This window comes from Otolemur garnettii, unplaced genomic scaffold (assembly GCF_000181295.1).
Source record: "Otolemur garnettii isolate 467f Iridium unplaced genomic scaffold, OtoGar3 scaffold00250, whole genome shotgun sequence".
Taxonomy (NCBI): domain Eukaryota; kingdom Metazoa; phylum Chordata; class Mammalia; order Primates; family Galagidae; genus Otolemur; species Otolemur garnettii.
In genome coordinates, this window is record NW_003852645.1 from 676,893 (window position 1) to 692,470 (window position 15,578).

A 15,578-nucleotide genomic window follows, 5' to 3' on the forward strand; every position below is an offset into this window, starting at 1 on the left:
GTTCTGCCTTATAAATGCACAATGATTTGTACTGTCTAATAAAAAATACAGTGTATACTTTGTATGTGTTGTGCATTCAGTGGTCTTCATCCTCAACTGACACAGTGGCTTGAAATCAAGTTGTACAGGCTGTGCATTTTAAGATACTGGTTTTAGTCTCTCAAAGCAAGCCAGGCAACACACAGAAAATGTTTACTTATTCAATCATTCAAAAAAGAGAGGAAGTAACTTTGGTAAAGTACCAGTCCTCCAACTTGCCAGAAAGGTGATACACTTCATTGCTTTTAGTGTTCTATTTTGTGGCATATGGATTTCTGTTACTTTCATTATTTGTCAAAATGCCATACCCAAATACTCAGCAATGAACAGCACACATCAGGTAATCCACATAATGCATAAGCCACACCAAACACCCTCAATCTGTTCAAAATGAGTCCATACCCATCATTGGCATTTGAACAAAAGACTTACAAAGTTGCTGGCAGATGTATTTGATGGCTACTATTTTGTAATTCTTGTCCACTTGTAAATTGTTTTTACTCTTTATACATACTTTTCAGACTGCCTTTCTTTTGTAATTTATGGATGGTTTATATATGAATGACAAAGCTTTTCCCATTGTGTCTTCAAAACTATTATAAATTGTAATATAATATGTGGTTAAGCTCTGTGTGGGTGTGTGCATGTGTACAGTTAGTGTAAAATATTTTCTAGAAATAAAATTTGTTATTTTATACAATATTCTGTATGTTTGTTTTAAACACTTTTTATTATACCTGGATAACTGAATTCCTCTCATAGGTTTACAAAAATTCCATAACCTTACCATTTGGAGGAACTTTTTTTCAATAACTGACTGTTTGGGGGGTCATTTACAAACTTCTGTGAGACATTCTTGCATTATTAGTAACAGTTTGCTCAGTGGCAAGCAAAAGGTAATTAGCAATTAGTACTTCTTATGTGAGAAAAATACCATAAACACTTCCAGGGTGAATTTAAACCAAATTTGTTAAACAGTTTTCCTTTGGCAACTTTAGAATTCAAGTGAAATAAAGAGCTACACTGACTTAATAAAATACAAATTAACTTCCAACATATACTTTCTCTAAAATTCTGAAAATTGGAATTTTTTTAAAAGTAAAACCTATATGCTTATGGCAAGATGAAAATATAGTTCAAATGCAAGTATATATGAGTACAAAAATTATAATTGCTGTCATTCTTGTTGAATTATTTTTTCACCCTACTACAAAGTTGTTTTGGAGACACTGTCATAGTTCTTCAACAATAAAAAGAATCTGCAAAAGTATCCAGGACTAATGTTTCCCTAAATCTTTTGAAAATATTTGCTATTGCTTTGGATCTACTGACATTTTCATATTTGGGGCAATTTGCAAAGTGGACTATTTTTTCTCCCTTATTTAACAGATAAGCACAATTTTTTTTTGTTTTAGTATTTTTTGTACTTTTTGGCTAGGGCCGGGTTTGAACCCACCACTTCCAGTATATGGGGCCCGCACCCTACTCCTTTGAGCCACAGGTGCCGCCCAGCACAAGTTTTCTTAAACCACAGCACCTGCAGCCTGAAAAGTCCTCAAGTCACATTGAGTGGCTCCTGGCACACAGCCTTGATCTCCTCAACTGGCACCCTTTGCAGGTGATGAGCGGAACCATCAGTTTTAATGGTCAACACTTCCACCAAAACAAGTTAGGAGACTCTTCATCACCAGTGTGACTTAAGGGATTAGTCTAATAGTCAAAGTTAAGCCCAAGATGTACAAAATACTCAAAGAATCAAATGTATATTATCTTACTATGGATGGGCTTCAGCATTGCTGGCTCTGGAGCAGTCAGGGCACAGTGAATGCCTTCCTCCATTGTCCCCCACCCACCCATTTCCCAAGAGGAAATAGCAGCACTTCCTACTCAGAATGTCTTTCCCATTCTGATCCCTTTAGATGCAAGTTTCCTTCAACAACTAACAACTAAAATTCTTAGCGGAATTTATGTTCCTACGTAAATTTAAAATGGAACACTTCCCCCAAATTTTGTTTTCCAGCTTCTCATTTGAAAGTTTTCTAGTTTACTGATAACACTTTCTAAATAGTGCTTTTTACTTTTTGCTAAAAGTAGAACTCAAATCTCTTCTGTGTTCTGCCCAAGGAACTATACTGTATTTTCTTAATCTTGAAAATCATGCAAAGTTATACTCAAAAGCAATAACTTTCCAGAAACTCCTGTTGTACTTTGTCCTCTGGCCCTGAGGTATACAAAGTCTGACACTGCTGGACCTGGTTCTTGGGGAAAGTTCTGGTATATAAGTAATGCTTCTTTACAGACAAAGATAAGAATGCAATGGAAGCTTATGGGAAAAGAAACTATAAGCTATGTTTAAAATTTTATCAGTTTTTTTAAAGATATACTTTAAACACATACATACTGGTCAAATTATGTGCCTTAGCTTGCAAACTGAATATGGCAGACTCTGGGTCAGGCATCCTCAAACTGCGGCCCACCTAGGACATTTATCCAGCCTGCTGGGTGTTTTTGCCGCCGCTGCCTGTCCTGCTTAGTAGCTGACTCGTCCCCGGGCCTGTAGTCCAGCCCTCCAATGGTCTGAGGGGCAGTGTACTGGCCCCCTGTTTAAAAAGTTTGAGGACCCCTGCTCTGGGTGCTCATAGGGGCATTATAACATGTCAGTTTGTTTCTGCCACTTCTTAGAGTCCCATTCACAATAAAGAAATCATGTCTAGGGTTAAGAAACCAGGATATATAGCTTATGTTAGACAAAAATCAAAATATCTAAAAAGGAACATGAATCAAGTGTTAAAGTGAAGTTATTATGAGAATGCAAAATAAATCAACATGTAAAGTATTCCACAGATGAGGATGAGCTATGTATAAATAGTTCTGAAAAATCCAAAGTAGAGACCTTCCACTAAGGCATGTAGGAAGTACCTCTCCCATACCTTTAAAGCCTCACCCAAAAGATATCAATGATAAACGTGTAAAATATGTACATATGGCAAACATCTCAACTTCACCTGTATTACAAACTAGTAATGCAACATTTCTCAGCTTCTATGTGACCCAAAATCCAAATGTATAAAAGCTTGCTACCACAACCATGTAAGTTCCTGCCTTGGTGGTACTGCCTGTCAATACAATGTTTCTTACTCCACTAGTTGCTTGGGGGAAGCTTCAAAGTGTTCATGTTCTTTAACTGAATCTCATTTCTGGGAATCCAAGAGATATAGGCAAGGATTTAAGCATTAACACATTTATTACATTAATTATAATAGTGAAAGGTAGTAAATTAAAAATATCCATAGAGGTTTAAATAAAACTAAATAGCTATTCATTAAAACGCTAAGTGGAGAGACAACTGACATATGAAGTTGATATATAGTGAGAGAGAACAGTCTCTCCTAGCCACTTGCTTCCATGGGAAGCAGTGTCTCCACTAAGGTGGAAGGACCCCTGACACCTGTCCCACCATGTTGTGCTCAGCCAGGCTGTACCCTCAGCTCCTGGCCCTTCCTCCCCATCCTGTCACTCAAACCCACTTTGCACAACAGCTGGTGAAGTGCTGCATGGCCTCCAGGTCAGCTGTCATTCACCATGTTACAGTTCATCTCCATGTGCTTACCAGACTGATTAGAAGAAATACACATATAAATATAAATGACAAATGATAACACCTTCATCTCCTCTGTTTCCTCACTTAAAGGCCTTCAACTGGGGATGGAGTAGGCAAAGAGGACAAAGAAAGGGTTAAAGAACAACTCTAGTTTCAACAGCACTTGGCAAGCAGCTATCATCAAAATAGCTGCCTCCAATTTTCTAATAAGATACTGTGAAATTTGTTGAAATTATGTCAGCTTCTGGGAATAATCTCCACTCACAGTAAGGGAAAGGAATAATACTGAAGCCCCCCCCAAATAATCCCTACATCTGCATCACCCACACTTTGCTCTGAAGGGAGGCATTTTTCCTTCTGGAGAACCTAAGACTCAGCAGTTGCCCGAGCGCCATAAAAAAAGGAAGCCTTAAAAAAAGTATAGAAGAAATGAAAGTAATGGGTTTTTTTTTGTTTTTTTTTTTTTTTTTTAACAAGGAAGACTTTAGGCCCAAATAGTTTTACCAAATAATCCTACCAAAGACTCAGTAATCATCCCAGTCTTAAATAAATCCTTCCAGAAAATAAAAAAAGTATCTTTCAACTCATTTTAAAAGACATTCATACCTGGATGCAAAAATCAAAGACAGAAAAGAAAATTATAGGCCCATTTCATTATGCATATAGATGTAAAAACTTTAAAGTGTTAAGCAAAAGCCAAACAGCATATGAAAAAAAAGAAACAACCAAGTTAGTTTATATCAGGAATACAAGGATGGTTTAATCTTAGAAATTTTAAACTAACATGCACCACATTAACTGAAAAGGACACCTGAGACAAGATAAAAACCGTATGATCGTCTTGATATAGAAAAATTACATAATGATAAAAACCATATGATACTCTGAATACACATAAATTCCCTGTAAAAACTCTTCGAAAGCTATGAATAGAAAGAAATAGTGTTAACTCAGTAAAATTTATAAAAGTCTTGTAATAGGCATACTCTTAAATGGGGAAGTTAGAGGGATTAATTTGAAAAGCAGAATTAAAGCAAGAATGTATACTCTTACCTCTTTTATTTGGCATTAGACTAGAGATCTTAACTAGTGCAGTAAGAAAAACAAAAGTGAAAACGTAAGGATTGGAAAGAATATAGAATTATCACTGCAGAGGATGCAACTGTCTACAAAGAAAATAATACAGGTAAGTCATTAGTAGAGAAAGTGTGGTAAAGTGGTAAATATGTTGTATCAACATAAAAACTCAATTACATTTCTATATACTTGTAACAAAATTAGAAAATATAACCTTTAAAAGAAAAACATGTACAATAGCAACAAAACTCTAAAGCACTTAGGAATAGCCAAATCAAAAAGTATAATACCAGTACACAGAAAATTATGAAACTTTGTGATGAAAAAACATTTTAAGAACTCAAAAAGGACAACAAACCATTTGGAAGATGGTAAGTCATAAAGTCATGAATATGTCTATTCTTCCTACATATTTCTATAGACTCTATACAATCTAATAAAATCTTAAGTTTTCATCAATGTCATAAATTTTAAAATTTTTATGAAATCATAAACAACCAGATAACAGGAGTTAGGTAAGTAATTAAAACAACATGATGCTGACACTAGGATAGATCAACTGACCACTAACCGGTAGACCTGTATGTTTATGGGGCTTTGCTGTGTGGAGAAGGCGGTACTCTTAAAGGGAGATGGAAAATGACTCTCCATGTGGGAAAATGTGAAAGAGTATCCCTAGAAATTTAGAGCAACACAAAAATCAGCTCTTGAAGAATTAAAGATCTAAGCATTTAAAGTTTTAAACTTTTAGTAGAAAATATAGATGAACATCTCTGACTTTGGGTTAGACCAAAATCTTAAAACACACACGAAAATAGCCTATAAAAGAAAAACTGGCAAATTTGGACATATAGTATAAAAATTTGGAACTTTTACTCATCAAATGGCAAGGCAGGCCAAAAGTGGGAGGTGGTAATACATGTAACTGCCAAAAGATGTGTATCAAGGAATAGAAAGGACTCCTATAAATAAATAAGAACAAACCCAAGACAGACAGAAAAACACAAAGAGACTTGAATTATATTTCACAAAAGAGGAAATAAGTATGGTCAATAAACAAAGACTCAGAAGTCAAACTCAAGTACACTTCTGTACACTTCTCATTTTAAGGAAGAAACCTGGGATTCACTTTGTTTTTTTGCCTTGTTCTTTGTGAATGCTGAAATGAATTCCTTTATGTACTTGTCCTAGGGACAAGGGGAATTGTCACTTTTTCCCGTAAGTTGATTACGGTGTTTAACACATTGAGCAGATGCCCACTGTGTTTACCTGTCCATTCTGTCTTCTGGTTGCAGCACACACATATCCTTTGGGGAGCCAGCCATTCCTTTACCAACTCCAGAGAAGCCCCATCTTACCTAGGACTCCAAGGCCTGCTGCACACCCCAGTCAGGTCCAACCTATCAGAGCAGGGCATTCTTCAGGTTCCTAGGACTCCAAGGCCTGCTGCACAGACAGCTTGGGTTTCGTCACACCCATTGTAAAACGGTGTTTTCACAGGAGAGAGGCTGAGACATAAACCTGGACTTTGTGGTAACCGTCTTTGTCACTGTACGTAGGAAGTCTATCTTATTAAAACTGAAGCAGAGCAGAACCAGGATAGGTATTCAACATTATACACCTTTTCAACTATCAGTTGCCAAAATCTGACAAATCACATGGGATGTATTAAATAAACCCGGCCTCTCTTCTAAGAGTCTGATTTCTAGGTCTGGTTTGGAACCCAGTAGTGTGTATTATTACAAAACCAACCAGTGCTATTTAACAGATTAAATTTGGGAAATGTTACCTAGTATGATAAGAAAGCCAATTAAAAACTCCATTGGCTTAAAATAATTTGTGGTGGGTGGTGCCTGTGGCTCAAGGGAGTAGGGTGCCAGCCCATAAGCTGGAGGTGGTGGGTTCAAACCCAGCCCCGGCCAAAAAAACTCCAAAAAAAAAATTGTGGTTTTCTTTCCCTTGCAACTAGGTCTTTATTGATATAGTGAGGGCCTCTGGACAACTGCAACTTTTTCAGAATTATCACATTTATGATTCTAAAGACATTTAAGCCCTTTAAGGGAAAGCTTAAGAGATTTTTAATGACTTAAATTACTGACCGGCCATTAAAAAAACTAATATCGCAAATTAATCTTTTCAGTTGTTATTAGATTTCCTTATATTCCTTAAAGCTGTGGCAACCTTTAACAAGTTTTATCTTTGAAATACCTTTCCTATTCTTCTGAAAGGTCACATTCTGTGTTTCCTTCTAAGTTAAATAGATTAAGGAACATAAGCTACTAGCCCAGAGCAACCTTAACAACAGTTACTAGTTCAAAGAACTAAAGGGAAATAAAATGGTTTGTACTCATGATATGCTAAAAAGGCTAAATCCAAAAGGTACTTATACAATGAGACTTAAGTACAATAATGTAAGACAACTAACTTTATTACGCTGCAGTAGTTTAATCACAGTCCCAGGGGCTCGTGTATCACACTCAGTACTTACATTCAGTACATTAAGCAATGTTTGAAGGTGCCCTCATGACTTACAATAATTCAATAATTTTCAAGCCTGCTTTTTGCAAAAGTTCCTGAGAATTACTATAAATATGTAGATGTCAATAGCTACAATTACCTACTTCACAGTAACAGACTTCTTGGTCTGCATGTCTTTACAAGGAAGTAGTATAGATACCCATTCTCATACTGCAAATATTGTAGGTAACAGCATTTCCTACCAAAATTTTACTCTGACATTAAAGTTCATAAGTAAGACTAATTTAGTTTATATAAATGGAATCATATTCTTTTGTGTGTACTCTCCAGGAGTTTTAAAAATTAAATGGAAAGAAAATGCACATACTTCAGTAAAAACAAAAACTACACTGTTATTCAAATAAGGTAACAATCACTTCAATTTTATTTTGTAACAAATAGAATGGCGTCCTAATGGCAAAACAAAATAAATAGTCATATTAATATAGAGCTTCAATATTGGCCTCTTTTGTTAAAGAGTCTTAAAATGTTTCTTTGAACAGAAATTTAAAACTATCTTTTTTTACCCCATTATCATCTACCCTCGAAAAGAAATAAAAATAAAAAGGAGCATATTTTCCCCTATGTCTTATGTATAGGTTATTTGTTGGTAATTTATATCTTTAAAATATGAGCTATCAAATACTCAAATAAAACCCTACCCACCATTGTACTTTATGCTTTCTCTCCTTTAAATTCAAAATAGATATTTAAAAAATAAAGTTAATAGAGGTTTGTAAGTAGGACTCACTCCTGGAAGTGGTGAAAGAAAACTAATGAAGTGGTTAAGAAAACCCCCAAACACTTTTCAAATACTTTTAGAGTCTGTTTATAAATATAAAGTACTTTTACATTTTGTCAAAACAAACAAAAATCCTCATGACTTATGAGAAACAAGATAAAATATAAAATCTTAATTTTTACCTATAAAATAAGAAGTCAGTGAATAGCAATCTTACAAATAAAATTCTGAGATCTTCTAATTCCCTTCCCAAGTTTCATCTAGAAAGATAACAGTTAAAAAAATAAAAGCTTACAAAAATCCCAAAGTTATAATTTCAAGAAAGGACAGTTTCATCTTGTCTTCTTCTGTAGGTTAGAGGTAGTAAAGACGATTTGACAGTGACAGATTTGGTTCTCTGTGAATACTCTGGCCAACAAGGAAAGCCAGTTTGTGGGCGTACTGGCAAGGAGCAGGAACACGAATGACACCCTTTGGTGGAAGGAAAAAAAGGCTCTATTACTCTAAATTTAGCTTTTTTAAATGAAAATCTCAGTACTAACTCTAAAGCCCCTTGAACTATATCAACTTAATTTTGAAAAGTAAATCTCATCGATGTGAATAAATTTTAACAAAAATACTTACTGGCCAGTTATAATAGACATGACATAGCTTATAAGTCAACCGCTGTATGTGGTCTGGCTTCAGGCCACTGCTGTCATAGATGACATTATAATGTGTGGGAGAAACACTACCACTTCTCACAGCCTGGCTCACAATAAAAAAATCGTACCTGGAATTACAGAAAATACATGAATGTATTCCTTATCTTTTTGGACCATTATTCTCTGAATATGCTTTTACCATAGAAGATTTTCCCCTTTTGCTGTTCCCATTGTTATTCAACAGAAATATGACTAATTTTAATCATTAAGATTTAAAGCAAACCTTTAAAAGGAAGAGAACTTTGAAGAATATAAATAGAACTAGATAGGACCAAATGGAAGAACAAAAACCAAGTACTGTCTTCTCTCAGAATTGACCGGGGAGCGGCTCCGGGACCCCGGTGGATAACAAACTCCAGGATGCTCAGGGCGCTGATGGAAAGGGGTACAGCCTCTGCACAAATCCTCTCATACAAGGACTCATCTCTAGATTACTTATAATACCTAATATGATGTAAATTATATGTAAATAGTCATTTTACTGTTTTGTTTACAGAATGACAGGAAAAATATCTGTACATGTTTAGTACAGATGCAATTTTTTCCCAAATATTTTCCAATACTGGTTGAATCCACAGTTGGGAAACCCATAGACATGGAGGACTAACTGTAGTACATACATGAAAGAATAGAATGTTAGATAATTTTCATTTTACTGGTATGACTAGAACATCAATCCAAAAATATTATTATCTGACCTGGTAAAGATATAAGGAAATTAATGCTGCAATTTATTATGACCACTGAAACCAGCAAAATCAGAAAATCAGAACTGATCTTCAACAGACTCTACAGTTATTTTTTAGAGGAATGAAAGGATCAGAAGTGTTAAATGACTTGTCCAAAAAGAATGGAGAAATCACAGTAAAGCTAGAATGTAACCCTAATTTCCAATTAAAGCACGTATCATGTAAATTGCTGGTAATTAAAAATGACTCTAGTATTCAGTAAAAGATTTTTCCAAGGGTTTGAATAGTGTCAGCAGCTGCTAAGTTGTAAACAGCATCCAGTAAGAAGTTACTGTTTCATTTTTCATAATTCAACTTGGATTTTACTCAGTTTGTTTAAGGCAGTCGTCTGCAGGCCAACAATACATCTTGGCTTTGGAGTCCAGATAGTGGCAATGTTAGAAAGCACTGGGAGTCATCTTGAGGGGTTGAAAAGAATTCCATGGAAAGGAACAGCTATGTTAGTGCCTTAGCCTTGTTTTCTCTTCCTAGCCAATTTTTCCTCAATCCTTCTGAACCATAACTACTTACCATATGCTTGAAAGACAGAAACTCAAGATAATGTATTTCAGAATAAACATTTCTACCCACCGTCAGATGACAGAGTGACTAGATAAAACAAAGATCTGTATTTTGCTGTCATCTGGTCACATAAAGTTATCACAGTAATGCCTCATTTAACCAAGGCACATACCGGAAAAACGGTCCATATATAAACTTTGCACCTCATCTAACACTTCACCCTGATTAAAGCTGCCTTCTTCCCAAGGTTCTAAAACACACAAAAACAGAAATCATCCTAACTATTCACTCTCATAAGGTGGGCACTGACAGACTGTCCGATGAACTGCCATCATGAACACAGCTCGCTGCACTGACCCCTCCCTGTGCAAACGCACTAAAAAGGAACTAAGTTTCATGGCTCTACCCCTGAACCCCTGTGTGAGACTAAGACCACGACTGTGTGCCCATCAGTGGCCCTGCAAGTTCTAGTTGGCTTTCTCATCTTCTCACTGCACAGTGTAGCTCTAGGTTACACACAAAAGCTTTGCCTGCTCAGAAACCACTTTTCTCATCTGCAGCTGTGTCTCAGGTGAAACTTTTTGACCTTGGTTAACTAAGAGCATTACAAATCTAAAAAGTTTTTCTAGAAAACAGCAATCTACAGAGGCAGTTCTTAACCTCTAAATGTGTAGTTCCCTTCCCCCAAAGAAAACCTCAGAAACCTCTGTTTAGTTTCAGACACTAAGAATTCATGCGCTTTAGTAAGAATGTTAGATCAAGTTAGCTGAAGAATTTAGAATTTATCAGAAGAATTAAAAAGTAAACATATTAAAATAATATAGAGGGTATGCTCAAACAAAACAAAATAAAAAAGGTGGGGAAAAAAGAAAACAATTTTCATCTTATACAGAACTTACCATTCTGGTCGGGTAACTTCTACATCAATCACTGTTCCAGGAAGTGGATTTTGAAGTCTTCCTCCAGACTGAGCAAAAAATCTGGCATTCACTCGTTTCTTCACCACAATTACCGTTAGTCTTGGGCTTAAAGATGATGATGAATGTTAACTAGTCAGTCAGTCATAGTTTCAAAGCACTCAATCATTCAGACATTCATATACCCCATTTAAAAAGGAATATCTCTCTTCAGTCACATCATTGATCCAAGTTGTGCAGGAAATGATTCAAATCTTCCTTTCAACATGAGTGAAGGACGAGGAAAGGTTAAAACCAAACGGCATAAATGTGCCCTATGACACAAGGTCATGCAGATGGTTTATCTACAGACAAAATGTATTACATACCTATCATACCAAAATGTTAAATCCAACACGTTTTCAAAATTCACAACTTAAAACACTCTATAGGGGCATCTTCTACTGTGTTGAAAATACAATATGCACTCTAAATTCTTTGAAAGGTAAGTTGATTCAAGTCATCACAAAGTCTTATTCAGTGCTTTTCAAAATTACCAGTTTACGATATATCAGGGGAGATTGTGTGTGTATGAATATTTATATGTAAAATATGAACACACCTTTTCAGGAAGAATAACTTGATTTTTTTGTGATTAATGAATGTCTCACTGGAATCTCAAAAGACATTTTGTACAGACCCCAGAGCAGCAATATCCCTCCTTGGCCTACCAGAGTGGCCTTGGAATCAGTAGTGTGTGGTCTGTTTGGGCATGTTCCACACCCTCTTCTGTGCCCCTCTTAAAGATTTCAAGTTCCTTTGAGACAATTAACAATCACACCTGTATGCCCACAATCCATTTGGGAATCCAAGAATCAGTACAAGTAAGGCACCCAGAACAGAACTGGCAGGTGATTATGTACCTGATAAATACCAGAAGTATTGGTGCCTCCATTTCTCCAACTAGAGCATTATTAATAGCACAGACACACTTGATTCCAAACACTGTGGGCAAAGGGTTCCACACAGAGTACAGACGTACTAACGTTTGACTCAGTAATTTTGCTGATGTTTTCGGAGTGAAAATTAAGCAGAGTAGATAGTTCAGAGTATTGTACCTGGATAACCGGTCAAAAGGCCCCAGATAGGAAGCTCTATACAATGATAAATCTAATTCAGCTCCTTCCTGGTAATAGTAACCAAATATGGAGGGGACCAGAAAGTGATTTCTCTCCTCATGAAAATCTACTGCTGCCCAGCTGCAATCGCTCTGAATATGACAAAGGCTTGGCAGAAATGATCAAAACCCCTTAGTGCCCTCAGTTTTAAACACTTTGCCACTTACAGAGGTTAAGTTCAGACTAGGGTCTGTAATTATGGTTACTGTTGGAAAGTGATTACTTGTTAGGACTTAATGACAGCATCTAAAATGTCTATCAGTCTGCAGAACACAAAGACTGAAGGTAGATGATTTTAATCCTGTAACAGCACAGGATTATGGTAACCTAAAGACAAATCACAAATATGCTGAAGTGACTTGTTCTTATATCAAACATTTTGTGCTAACCTGTGTTGTCACTCTATAAAAGATTAAAGTCAGGCTGGGCTAGGTGGCTCACACCTATAATTCTAGCACTCGGGGAGGCCGAGGTGGGCAGATCATTTGAGCTCAATAGTTCGGGACCAGTCAGAGCAAGAGCAAGACACTGTCTCTAAAAAAAAAAAAAAAAAAAAATAGATGGGCACTGTGGCAGTTGCCTGTAGTCCCAGCTACTTGGGAGGCTGAGGCAAGAGGACTGCTTGAGCCTAGGAGTTTGCTGTGAGTTATAATGCCATGGCACTCTACCAAGGGCAATAAAGTGAGAATTTCTCTCAAAAAAAAGATAAAAATCAACACTTCAATTTAAAGGCACACATAGTGCTTCTAAGGACAACTATAACAATTTAATCCAAATTTTGCGTTTCTTAAGTGAGGTGTTTTATATACAACCTGAAGTTATTTTCTAGAAGAATTACCTACCATTGAGTGCTTACTGGATACCATGTAACAAATATGTACAAATATTTACACATATGTAAAATATGTTACACATATTTTCATTTATTCCTCTCAACATCTTGGTTAATTGTTTCTCTTATTCCACACATGAAGACAAATCTAGAATTAACTCAATTCCGATATTAAGACATGCTGCTCTTGACCATGAATTTCTACTGCCACCGAATAACAGTACAATTCACACTGTGAACTGAAACTTCTGTGCAATAGTTACGTGTTAGTCCAAGCAGTCAATTTTGGTTCTCCTTCCCTGCAGCGTGTGTTCCTATTAGCTAAGGAGCCAGCAGGTACACCCCACCCACTGCGCCAGGCTCAACATGTGCACTAGGGATGACATTTCCAAGGACTCCCTCACTGAGGCTACGACATCCTTTCCAGGAGCAACTTGTACCAATCCTTCTTGGAATCAAACCCAAAGGACTCAAAGAATCAGAAACAGTGTATACTCCCACTAGTTCACGCATTCAGCACAAGGGAGTAAGATGAACTTGCACTAATATTCTTCACTTCTTGAAAATATCCTTCCTACTCAGGGTATGGTAAAAAGGCAACGAAGACTAGAAAATGCTAAGTATTGCCGTAGTAAATGACAGAAAAAAGACGAAGAAAGCAGATGTTCATCTCACGCCTTCCTCTGCTCCCTGAAGCCATTCCACACCTACCCACACTGACAGAAAACCTAAGAGAACAGCCCGAGGCTTCCTAAATCTCAAAACAAAAAAATACCATTATTTGAGAAAAATACAAGTATTTAGACTTAAGGAGACAGAAAAGAATACTGACTTTCCTTTTCAAAATATTAAAAAATATTTAGCTTTTTAATCTGAAACACAATTATTTCAAAAAGATAGAAACACCCCTGATGTGCTCTGAGAATTTAATGGCATAAAATCGCATTTAAAAATGTCTAGGATAAAGCTATTGGAAGTCCTTTTAGGATGTGGCCAGCAATGATGCAGCAGCACCTTCTGGTTGGTTAGCTAGAAGAAATAAGCTCTTAGTGCTGATCCCATACCACCCAAGCCCCAAGTATGGCCAAAGGCTTTCAAACTTCCCATCTCTATAATAATAGAAAATGCTGACTAAAAAGATCTGACAAGAATAATCAGTGTTTCAATATGCATGTGCAAGCATAATAAAGCTTCCAAGATTTTCAAAATAATCTTAACAAATTACAAATCTTTAATCTATTATGCACTTAGCTCTTACTTCAACAGTCTGTGATCTCAAATTGCTCACAGATCTCATAAAAAGTTAAACAACGTACTTATTAGAATAGCTGTCTAGAGATGGTATGCATTTTATTGTCCACTGGCACCGATGGTCATGTCTACAGGAGAGCAGAGGAAGGCAAAAGCCACTTTGGGTTTCAAAAGACAAGTACAGAATTTGGATATAGATGGTGCTGTTCTTGGCTGTCCACACTAAGACAGTGGTTCTCAACCTTCCTAATGCCATGACCCTTTAATACAGTTTCTGTGGGTCGTGACCCACAGGTTGAGAACCACTGATCTAAGACAAGAAAGTGAGACCATCTCCTATGAGAGAAGATGCTTGCCTATTATTTTACTGACGAAGCATATTCTAAGTCCACAAGAAAGTGAGGCAAACCTTCAATACGTTAAGACTATGTGGAATATTTATCCCAACAATGAATTCTATGCATTTATAGAATCATCACATATGCAATCCAATGGTTCAGGTGAGAATGAAGGCAGACAGACAATTTGTAATGGAATCTTCATGTCCTACTCCTTAAAGAAATGATACTAACCTAGAGTCAACCCAACCTCTCTATTATGGAAAAGTCCTCAATAAAAACATTCCCCTGCCCCTTCCATTACCTCAAAAGCCCTACTACACCACCCATCAGGTTTGGATCTCACTTACCTTTTCAGCTTGTGACACTAATTTGAAAGAGAAAAAGGTGAAACTTTACAAAGAAAAAGTGCTTTATAATTTGCATGCTTACTTGTAACCCCTACCAACAGATTTTAGGCAATCCAAAAACTGTGGTACTTCGTAGTTAACCAATGTTTTAAGCTGACCATCTCCTACACCATCCCGATACACAATAATTCGACTAGGCATGTATTCATTGCAGCTATTCCAAGCCCTCAGAGCAGCTGAAAGAAAGCCAGAAAAGTTTTAAATGAATTCATACTTATAAAATAAATGGTGTGCTTTCCCCAATTCTGGGCACAATTTTTAGTAACATAACTCTTAGGATAATTTCTCGAAGATCCCAGTTTAGAGATCAGAAGGGAAAAGTTTCAGGGGACTAACCTTGCAAGCAGACTTTGAGCCCATCCACTAGCTCTTGTCCTCTATCTTGAAATACGCATCGTGAGAACCAGCTATTCAGAGAAAAATACAACTAAGGTGAAAAAACAATTGTCTGCAAGTTTTTCCTTTCTGAATTATTCTATATTTCACTCTTCACAATTTGTCATCTTTGTAATTTCTTTTAAAGACACCTGCTAATACCTCCAAATACTTTATAAAACCTTAAATAGAAGTAGCAAGACACAGCAAGTCCTTTCTCAACATAACAAACTAAGTTTTTCTTTCATTAGAAATCAATACTATATGGCTCAGTGCCCTTAGCACAGTGGTTACAGCACTGGCCACATATACTGAGGCTGGTGGGTTCGAACCCAGCCCAGGACTACTAAACAACAATGACAACTGCA

The 15,578-nt window shown here is 36.5% G+C and overlaps 1 protein-coding gene across 3 annotated transcripts in view; it reads right to left on the reverse strand.

Annotated features, from left to right (window-relative positions):
* Positions 1-7,596: 7,596 nt before the first annotated feature.
* The window catches only part of PIWIL1 (piwi like RNA-mediated gene silencing 1), a 32,705-nt gene continuing 24,723 nt past the window's right edge, over positions 7,597-15,578 (reverse strand). For 2 of the 3 annotated variants that reach the window (XM_023508486.1, XM_023508487.1), the window contains 5 exons: positions 15,172-15,242; positions 14,858-15,011; positions 10,830-10,955; positions 8,601-8,748; positions 8,143-8,447 (listed from right to left, as the gene is read on the reverse strand). In XM_023508486.1, coding sequence (XP_023364254.1) covers positions 8,331-8,447; positions 8,601-8,748; positions 10,830-10,955; positions 14,858-15,011; positions 15,172-15,242 — 616 coding nt within the window. In that variant the 3' untranslated portion in view covers positions 8,143-8,330. Of the gene's footprint in view, positions 8,448-8,600; positions 8,749-10,829; positions 10,956-14,857; positions 15,012-15,171; positions 15,243-15,578 lie in introns of all 3 variants that reach the window. The other variant, XM_003802603.2, reaches the window with a different exon arrangement.